This window comes from Colobus angolensis, unplaced genomic scaffold (genome assembly GCF_000951035.1).
Source record: "Colobus angolensis palliatus isolate OR3802 unplaced genomic scaffold, Cang.pa_1.0 Scaffold90, whole genome shotgun sequence".
Classification (NCBI taxonomy): domain Eukaryota; kingdom Metazoa; phylum Chordata; class Mammalia; order Primates; family Cercopithecidae; genus Colobus; species Colobus angolensis.
This window is the reverse complement of record NW_012122932.1, coordinates 353,227-364,394: the sequence shown is the minus strand read 5'-3', so window position 1 is coordinate 364,394 and position 11,168 is coordinate 353,227. Positions and strand designations below refer to the sequence as shown.

Sequence of the window (11,168 nt, the reverse complement as noted above, 5' to 3'; positions counted from 1 at the left end):
CCCAACACTTTAGGAGGTCCAGGTGGGAAGACTACTTGAGGCCAGGAGATTGAGACCAGCCTGAAAAACACAGCGAGACCCCATCTCTACTAAAAGTACAAAAATAAGCTGGGTGTGGTGGCACACGCCTGTAATCCCAGCTACTTGGGAAGCTGAGGCAGGAGAATCACCTGAACGTGGGAGGTGGAGGCTGCAGTGAGTCGAAATCATGCCACTGCACACCAACCTGGGCAACAGAGAAAGACTTCGTCTTAAAATAAAGAAAAAAATACCATACTAGTACTAACTTGGATACTCATTTAAAATACCTAATTTGGCTCTGAACAGAATTAAGGAATTTGATATACGCAAGCTTAAGCACTGCGAGTTGTATAATTAATTAAAAGAACATTACTTATTCTAGAACAGACAAATCTAAGGTGAAAAAAGGCAGGACAGGTTGCCTCTATGGGTGAAGGTGGAGAATGGCTGAGAAGAGGCTTCAGGAAACTTTCTAGGGTGATGGTAAAGTTCTACAGAATTCAAGTTAATGATAAGCATGCTTATTAAGTGTACTGATGTCTGCAACATACTGTGAAAAGCATGAACAGTAAAAATGAGAAACGGAAAGGTATGTGCTAACATAAATGCAGTAAATGCTAATTGTAGAACCTGGACGGTAAGTACACAAGTACAATTCCTTCAACTTTTCTATTTGTTTCAAACTTTTCATAGCAAAATGTCGGGAGAAATGGTATTTTTGAATTTAACTTTTAAATAGATATGTTCCCACATTGAGATAATGTTCTTTATTTTAGAATTTCCATATATAAAACGATGTTGCTTTATCTGGGAAATAAAATCTCAGCTTGAGCTTCACAATTATACTGCTTATGTGATTAATATTCACATATGGGCTGGGCACGGTGGCTCACACCTGTAATCACAGAACTTTGGGAAGCTGAGAAGAGCAAACTGCTTGAGACCAGGAGTTCAAGACCAGCCTGGGGAACATGGTGAACGCCGTCTCTACAAAAATGTCCAAAAAAATTTAGCCAGGCATGGTGGCACACGCCTGTAGTCCTACAGGAGGCTAAGGTGGGAGGATCCCTTTAAGCCTAGGAGGCAGAGGTTGCAGTGAGCCGTGAGCCAAGATTTCCCCACTGCACTCCAGCCTAGGGCACAGAGTGAGAGCTTGTCTCAAAAAAAAAAAAAATACTGTACAGTTGGAGAATGGGCCCAGTGGAATGATTGCTCTCCACATAGCCAGGCATGGTGGCACACGCCTGTAGTCCTACAGGAGGCTAAGGTGGGAGGATCCCTTTAAGCCTAGGAGGCAGAGGTTGCAGTGAGCCGTGAGCCAAGATTTCCCCACTGCACTCCAGCCTAGGGCACAGAGTGAGAGCTTGTCTCAAAAAAAAAAAAAAAGAAAAGAAAAGAAAAAAAAATCACAAATGCTACGTTAAAAAAAAAAAGGTTTCTATAGGCCAAACATATGCATTAAATCCCTCCAAACATTTACCAACTTTAATAATAAAACATATTCGTTTTTTTTTTTTGGGACAAGGTCTTGCTCTGTCATACAGGCTGCAGTGCAGTGAGGTCATCACAGCTCACTGCACCCTTGACTTCCTGGGCTCAAACAATCCTCCCACCCCAGCCTCCCAAGCAGCAGAGACCACATGCACCCCCCGACATGCCTGGCTAATTTTTGTGTTTTTTGAAAAGGCAGGGTTTTGCCATGTTGCCAAGGCTGGTCTCAAACTCATAAGCTCAAGTGATCTGCCAACCTCAGCCACCCAAAGTGTTGGAATTACAGGCATGCACCACTATGCCAGGCCATGAAATGTATATTCTACAGAAAACCTTACTGCAGGGAAGCTCAGGAACATGCTAAACCATTTTTACAATTTCTGTAATTATAATTCTATAATTGAGTCTATAATTTCAAAATAAAATGTTAAAAAGAAATTCATCAAAAGTACTGCTTAAACTGAACAGCGACATTTCTAAAAATAAAAATTTGCCATCTTCTATTTATTTATTTTTGAGACAGGATCTGGCTCTGTCACCCAGACTGGAGTGGAGTGGTGCAATCTCGGCACACTGCAACCTGTCTCCCAGGCTCAAGCCATTCTCCCACCTCAGCATCCCAAGTAGCTGGGACTATGGGTACACACCACCATGCCTGACTAATTTTTCTATTTTTTCTAGAGATGGGGTTTCGCCATCTTGCCCAGGCTGGCCTCGAACTCCAGAGTTCAAGTGATCCACCCACCTCAGCCTCCCAAAGTGCTGGGATTACAGACATAAGCCACCATGCCCAGCCTAATTTGCCATCTTTTAATGTTAAATGTCTTCAAGCAGATAACGTTTTATATCTTTGCATACATGAAAACAATTCATTCCATAATTTTTTCAATTACTTTTTAAAAATTTAGTCTTACTTCTATTTCTACTATGTTGGCAACTGTTAATAATGCTTTTTAAATGACCATTTTAAAACATTTTTTACTCCTAATTTTGGTGGATGTGATAATGTCATATTGATTTTTTTTTTTAATAACCAAAACAAAAAGTCCTTATCAGAAAGGAGATCCATACTGAAGTACATACTGGTGAAGTGACATGACATTTAGAATTTACTCCAGCAAAAAACAAACCAACCCAAAAAAAGCGTATGGGAGAGGAGTGAAAATAAATGAGACAAAACAGCAGAATACTGATCATCATTGAGGCCGGATGATGGTACATGCAACACACATACTATTCTACTTCTAAAAATGTCCTTAATAAAAAAAATTTTTTTAATATTATTTCAATATTCTTGAAGGGATTTTCTTTAGAGATTGGAAAATTTCATAAAATTGCTATCATGTTTTTTCTCTGACATCTTAAAAACTAGCTTTCTTGGCCAGGCGTGGTGGCTCATGCCTGTAATCCTAGCACTTTGGGAGGCCAAGGCGGGAGAGGATTGCTTGAGGCCAGGAGTTCAAGACCAACCTGGCCAACATAATGAGACCCTGTCTCTAAAGAAAAAATAAATAAATAACTACTGGCTTTCTTAAGATGATAACTAGATTTGACTGCAGGTCAATACAGGTTAGGCCTCTACACACAAAATTTACACTGTGGTAATACAAACAACACTATGCAATAATGGATGGAAAAAAGAAAAAAATAGCATCTTAATTATGGGAATATATTCCAAATTATATTATTACTCTATTTCTCAAACACTTTAAACAATTTAGCTAAAAGGGATGAAGTTCTTCTAAATAGAACACTAAAGAAAGAAAAATTCAACGAATATATACTTACTTGGTATGGGAAGCACAACGGATGGTGGAGGCTGACCATGTCCTTGGGGAACAGGAAGTCTCATACTGTGGCCAGGACCTGGACCTGGGCCCGGGCCTGGGCCTGGACCCGGGCCTGGGCCTGGGCCCGGACCTGGCATTGGAGGCATTAACATTCCAGGAGGTGGTGGAGGAGGAAGCCCAGGAGGAGGGGGTGGGAAAGGAATCATACTTGGCAGAGCAACTTCATCAACAACTAGGGGATCATTTCCATGATCAAACTGACAAAGGTCACCAAGTACACAAAATCCTCTTTCTGTGGAATAAAAAATAAAAAAGGAATCTTATTATCATCTACTTAGAGTTCAGAAAACAATAAAACATGTCCCTGAAAAACCCACCAATCTCATTTACAAAGTGGTTTTCTCCAAGGAATCCAAAGTCTCAGTGTTACTCTGTTAAGCATCACATATCCCCGAGGTAGAGGCAGATGTACTCTCTACTTTTTATACTATGATACTATGACTTGTTGAGACGGCAAATAAAAGTCAAGAGCAGGTTACCAACTACCATTATACTAAACCATTTGCAATTAAGTTTTCATAATAAAAACTCAGATATTTTAAGCGAATATCAACTTAGCCAAGGCTTGGGGTAGGGGAGAATAAGGGCATTGATCTAGATTATTTACTCTCAATCTATTCTCATTACATTATTCTAAAGCAACCATTATTGCTGTATCTGGAAGTTGAAACTTTTAAATATTCAGGTGGACATTATGTACCAGGTTATCATTTACAGCACTGTTCATAGTAGAAAAATAATAGAAACATCCCAAACATACATCAATAAAGAATAAGTTAAACACGTTTGTACATAAAGAATACTAAGAAGTAGGGCTGGGCGCAGTGGTTCACACCTGTAATACCAGCACTTTGGGAGGCCAAGGCAGGCGGATCACCAGGTCAAGAAATTGAGACCATCCTGACCAACATGGTGACACCCCATCTCTACTAAAAATACAAAAATTAGCTGGGCGTGGTGGTACATACTTGTAGTCCCAGCTACTCAGGAGGCTGAAGCAGGAGAATCGCTTGAACCTGGGAGGTGGAGGTTGCAGTGAGCTGAGATCACAGCACACTGCACTCCAGCCTGGTGACAGAGCGACACTCCATCTCACAAAAAAAAAAGAGAAAAAAAAGAATACTAAAAAGCCTAAATAAATATTGAGGAAGCTCTTTATGTTTTAACATAGGATGAATGCCAGGAAATACTGCTAAATGAAAAAACATTATGCAGAAGTATGAGTAGTATACTAGTATTTATGTTAAAAATGTGGGGAAAATATGTGTATGTATTTGCTTACGTACATATGCACAGACTATGTTTGGAAAGATAAACAACAAATTGATAACATTAACTTGATAACATTACATTGATAACAAATTGATAACATTACATTAGCCTTGGGAAGGAGTACTCTGTGGCTGAGAGATTAGGGCGAGAATGAGGTAATTCTTGAATTATAATTTGACTCTATTTCCTACTTTAAAATAAGTAAAATGTAAAAACATATGCATTCTATATTTATAGAAAAAAATTTTGATGTCTGTGACTTGCCTGAAATAATACAGGCCACAGGAGTGAGTGGGAGTATACATTAAAACAACATTCCCCATGAGTTGGTGCCTATTTAAATGATGTAACAGATACGCTGGGGTTAAGCATATCATTTTGTCAGCCTTTATGAATATATAAATACTTCCATAATAAAAATTTAAAAGAAATACACACATACCAATTCATTCATTCAAATGGAAAGTTGGCAAATCAAACTTGTAAGTAACTTCTACAAATTCCCAGCACCAAACACTATTCAAAAAAATGATAATTCCTGGCTAAGCATGGTGGCTCACATCTGTAATCCCAGCACTTTGGGAGGCTGAGGCAGGTGGATCACCTGAGGTCAGGAGTTCCAGACAAGCCTGATCAACATGGTTGATCTAATATAGAAATCAGCTGGGCATGGTGGCTCACGCCTGTAATCCCAGCCACTTGGGAGGCTGAGGCAGGAAAATCGCTTGAACTTGGCAGGCAGAGGCTGCAGTGAGCCGAGATTGTGCCACTGCACGCTAGCCTGGGGGACAGAGCAAGTCTGTCTCCAAAAATAAATAAATAAATAAATAAAATTTTTTAAAATTACAATTACTAGCATCTATGAAATTTTATGGTAGACTACGGTATACAGTGTTTGAAGTAACAATGAGAACAAGAAAACAAACAAACAAAAATCTAAAAAAGGGTAAAAGTTAAATATTCTCTCAATGAGAGCCAAATCATTAAATCAAACAAGTAAATAAGCATATGGCAAAAGAGATTCTCCTCCCCATTCATCCCTTTTAACAAAACTTGGACTATAGGCACGGCACAGTGGCTCACACCTATAATCCTAGCACACTGGGAGGCTGAGGTGGGCAGATCACCTGAAGTCAGGAGTTCGAGATCAGCCTGACAAAAATGGTGAAACCCTGTCTCTACCAAAAACACAAAAGTTAGACAGGCATGGTGGCACGCACCTGTGTGTGACTTGCTGGAAATAATACAGGCCAGTGAAGTGAGTAGGAATATAGATTAAACAGCATTCCCCATGGGTTGGTACCTACTTGAGAGGCTACCCGGGAGGCTGAGGCAGGAGGATCGCTTGAACCCAGGAGATGGAGGTTGCAGTGAGCCAAGATCGAGCCACTGCACTCCATCCCGGGAGACAGAGCGAGTCTCTGTCTCAAAATAAATAAATAAATAAAATAAAATAAACTGGACTATAACTAAAAGATATGCAATATATGCAACGTTTGCTTTGCTAGTACTTTTGGGCACAATATGAGAAAAGGTGTTGATTTTTACCATCATAATCTCTGCATCGCCTCTTTGGTGGTAGGTTTCGACCAAAAGAATTGGAAGAGCTATGATTGTTATAGTAATTAGACCAACTCTCAGTTGTGTTTTCAGAGTGGTGAGCAGGTGCGATCACCGTAACAGTGCTGGGAATAGACTGTGCCCCAGAGGAATACTGCTCGGAAGAGTTTGGAGGTGGTGCAGACACAGGTACATAGGAACTCTCCAAGTCATTCCTTTCGCTCTTGAACTTCGATCTTTCCCTGTGCTCTGTTAAAATTAAAAACAGAAAACAAAGAGATCAGATATTTCATGTTCTTAAACTATGTTTATTTTCTCACACAGAAAACATGAGAATGTTGGGTGCAGCACACCAACATGGCACATGTATACATATGTAACAAACCTGCACGTTGTGCACATGTACCCTAGAACTTAAAGTAAAAAAAAAAAAAAGAAAAAAGAAAACATGAGAATATTGAATTAAACTTATCTAGCTATCCATATTTCACACTGCTCTCTTTATTAATATATCCTAAAAGCAGGGACATCAACATGTGACATATCTTGGGCAAGCACTTGTACAAAATCATCTTTTATAGTATCAACATTAGTTACACTAAAAAATCAGTCAGCTTCTCCACAGATATTTAATAAGAAGGTTATCTAAGAACTGACTTCCAAACTTGTATCTCAGAAAATGAGTGGTTGGGATCCCAATAATCTACTTATTTTATCTTTTTAATTTTATCAACTTCAAGCACCCTTCCAGCATATCAATTACTTTTAGAAAACCAAATGAACAAAAAAGAAAAGCAGGCAACCCTCTCCCTCACATGATAGCTTTATTGATTAAAGGACATTTGTATCTAGACATTTGTCTAGATATGTACAATACTTGAACAGCTCCTTTTTAATCAAACTCCCTTGATTCCATCCCCAGAATAGAGCCCTGTTTTCTAACAAAATGAATATTGAGTTTCTTGAGACAATTCCAGTTTTTATATTGCTTAGACAATATTAAACGTACATCTTTAAGAGAATTTCTTGCACCCTTGTGATAGAGACAGATAAACAACTATAGAGTTTTTAGGGGGACACTCATCTACTCACCAACATTCCTATTTGGATCCCGGTCTTTGCTGCGCCCCCTACTTCGACTTCTACTACGACTCAGGCCTCGGCTTTTACTCCGACTCTTACTCCTGCCTCTTCTCCAGTCATACTTCTCACGGTACAATTCATTCCGCTCATAGTACCGGTCACAGTCTCTCCACTTCCCATCTTCTCTTTTTTTCTCACGTGTCCTATAATATACAGATATAAAAGCCATACGCAGGTTATAGAAACCAAGTCTGCAAACAAATCTATAGTATAATACTATTCTTGAGTCATAATATCTATGCTTTTTTAGAAAGTTGCAAAACTACCACATAATTCCTCTAATCAAATATATACAGAGAAAAAAAAATCCCTCCTGCAATTATGGGTGGGGAGAAATGAAAAAAAGAGGTGAATCCAAAGTATGGGGAGGGATGAGCAGAGGCAAACAGAAAATCTGAACTAGAAAAGAAAAAAGGCTCAAAACAAAGTGTTCCTAAACAAAGACCAATTTTTGATGTTAGGTTGATGATTCAATATACAAGTCGTACTACTTGTCATAAAAAATGCCATGGATGATTTTAATACTGAGCACCCCTAACCAAATGGAACATTTCATTAATATTCTCTAAGGGGACTGCTCCCACCCCTGAGCTCTTGGGGAAAACACATAATAATGACTGTTTATAAAAGGAACAGAAAGTAAAACAAAGAAAAAAACAGAAAGAATGAAAGCAAGAAAGGTAACATCTTTCTTTAATGAGTTTACAGAGAGGAGTTAGTATATATATTAAAAATCCCTTGCAAGGCAACTAAAAAGTGAGTCATCAATATCTTCCTAATTAAAGATAAACACAAACCTTCGTTCACTAGATTCTGAACGACTCTTCTGGGGACTAGGATACTTCTTTTTTCTGCCATCTCGTTCTTCCTCTGCTGGCTCCTGAAATACCTATATGAAAATATTGATTAGAAATAAGAGTAGGGCCAGGCACGGTGGCTCACACCTGTAATCCCAACACTTTAGGAGGTCCAGGTGGGAAGACTACTTGAGGCCAGGAGACTGAGACCAGCCTGAAAAACACAGCGAGACCCCATCTCTACTAAAAATAATAAATAAAATAAGTTAGCTGGGCATGGTGGCATGCACCTGTAGTTCCAGCTATTCAGGAGGCCGATATGGAAGGACTGCTTGAACTCAGAAGTCGGAGGCTGCATTAAGCCATGATCACACCACTGCACCACAGGCTGGGCAAGAGAGTGAGACCCTTCTCAAAAACAAACAAAAAAAAGAAATAAGAATGGTCCCTCTTGGCTGGGCGCAGTGATTCACACTTATAGTCCCAGCACTTTGGGTGGCTGACGCGGGCGGATCACTTGAGGTCAGGAGTTCTAGATAAGCAGGGCCAACATGGTGAAACCCCATCTCTACTAAAAATACAAAAATTAGCCAGGCGTGGTGGCATGCACCTGCAGTCCCAGCTACTCGGGGGGCTGAGGCAGGAGAATCATTTGAACCCAGGAGGCGGAGGTCGCAGTGAGCCGAGATTGCGCCACTGCACTCCAGCCTGGGCAACAGAGCGAGAATCTGTCTCAGAAAAAAAAAAAAAAAAACCCAAAAGGATAGTCCCTCTATAAATTATGAAATATGTCCATCTACCTGATAATATTTCTGGCACAAGAGAGGGCACAAGTAAATACACTGAAAAAATAACGTCAAATCACACCCAAAAGAGTTAGGCAACAGCAGAAATAAAAAAGATGCTCAGATTACTTCAACAAGCAGTACGTTAATTTTTTAATGTTAATTTAAAGTAGGGAAAGGTAGTGTAGGAGAAGTATAAACAATTCATTTTTCAAATTAAAATAAAACAGCAAATCTCCAAGTACCATATAGTAAAATGGTTATGTTTTCCTCATTATGAAATATAATTAATTTTAGTAGCTCTTCAGATTTTTTTCATAGGAAATGTTTTAGGAAAAAATGGTTAAATTAATGAATGCTATAAAACTAAGTAATTCATGTAAACTATGGAAAAATTGCATAGGAACTAATGGAAATATTAAGGCTTTCTCTCAAAGCCTAACAGTCAATTGACCAGAAGTACAAAGAGAACAGTAATTTTTATTTTTTTATTTTATTATTATTATTATTCTTATTATTTGAGACCAAGTCTCAGTCTGTTGCCCAGGATGGAGTGCAATGGCGCCATCTCGGCTCACTGCACCTCTGCCTCCCAGAAAACCAGTGATTTTTATTATTGTCCTTGAACAAGTTTATCTCAAACCAAATATACAGTCTTTACTAGAGAAAGGTGAAATAAAGTAATTTGCAAGAGTTAAACAAATACCCATCTATGGAGAATCTCACTGACAAATACACAAATCGGGAAGTGAGTGAATGAACTTAGGAGATAATTTAATAAAATTCAGGCAACATAAAATGGCAGCCACAATATGGCAACCATATGGCAGCAAAATCACTACACAGTCACTAGACTACATTTAAAAATCATTCTCTATCCTAATTCACAGGAAATACAGAGGATGTATTATTCCACTGGGATGCAAACAGCAAAATCCAGACAGTAAAAACTCTACAGGACAAATGATTGAATTTCTTCACAAAATAAAATTTAAGGAAAAAGATGAGATAAAGAAAAGAGGAATGAAGGCAGTGTGCTTCATTAATCATGGCACATGTCTACCATGTTGTTTTTCCAGAAGCAGGATGAGTTGGTGCCAATGATCCAAATTCTCTTACCCTGGTGATCAATAGTCTAACTAGAAAACCACTAATGGAACCCAATATAGCCGAAGACCAAGGAAGAAAGTTAAAATGGGTAATCCCTAGATTTGCTTCTCTATACCCTGTTCAGAACAACTAAGCATAGACCAGAAAAAGACAATTAGCCAAAGATGTGTGCCACCTCAGACTCCTTTCCTACTCTATTATCTAACAGAAATACTATAAACAATTATGTTTATGCACTATTAAATGAACTATAATTTATTTCAGTAATTACAATTAAGTTATGTATAAAACTCAGAAAATGAGAAATGCCAGAAAGTTGTCATTTGGGGTAGCTCTACACAGAAACTGGTATTATCCATTTTTCACAATTCTCAAAATTGTATCTACAAAGACACAAATAAGACAGTATAATGGTTTGGTTTTGTTTTTTAACTGTTCTTTCAAAACTCAAGATAGGCTGGGTGCAGTGGCTCACAACTGTAATCCCAGCACTTTGGGAGGCCAAGGCAGGTGAATCACCTGAAGGCAGGTGTTCGAGATCAGCCTGGCCAACATGGTGAAACTCCGTCTCTACTAAAAATACAAAAAAATTAGCCGGGAGTGGTGGTAGACAACTGTAATCCCAGCTACTTGGGAGGCTGAGGCAAGAGAATCACATGAATCCAAGAGGTGGAGGTGGCAGTGAGCCGAGACTGCACCATTGCACTCCAGCCTGGTCAACAAGAATGAAACTCCATCTCAAAAAAATAAATCAATAAACTCAAGATAATGCAAATTTTCTCTTATATTCAAATCAGCTGCCTCTCAAACAGATCCATCTATACCACTGAAATTCAATGACTGTAAAAAACACGTCACAAAAAATTTTAACTTATAAAAAACATAATCTATACCATAGACCAAAAATTATATACTATAATGTACCAAAGAAAAATTTCTGTGAAAGTTCTCAAGAAAGATTTCTTCCAGCCCGGGCGGAGTGGCTCATGCCTATAATCCCAGCACTTTGGGACGCCAAGGCAAGCAGGTCACTTGAGGTCAGGAGTTTAAGACCAGCCTGGCCAACTTGGTAAAACCCCATCTCTACCAAAAAAAAAACAAACCACACACACACACACACACACACACACACACACACA

The 11,168-nt window shown here is 38.8% G+C and overlaps 1 protein-coding gene across 1 annotated transcript in view; it reads right to left on the bottom strand.

Moving 5' to 3' along the window:
- Nucleotides 1–11,168, bottom strand: part of RBM27 (RNA binding motif protein 27) — a 96,101-nt gene that overhangs the window by 57,893 nt on the left and 27,040 nt on the right. The window contains exons 4-7 of the mRNA XM_011931674.1: nt 8,135–8,226; nt 7,287–7,480; nt 6,183–6,443; nt 3,301–3,594 (exon numbers count right to left, since the gene is read on the bottom strand). Of these exons, the coding sequence (XP_011787064.1) occupies nt 3,301–3,594; nt 6,183–6,443; nt 7,287–7,480; nt 8,135–8,226 (841 nt within the window). The remainder of the gene's footprint in view (nt 1–3,300; nt 3,595–6,182; nt 6,444–7,286; nt 7,481–8,134; nt 8,227–11,168) is intronic.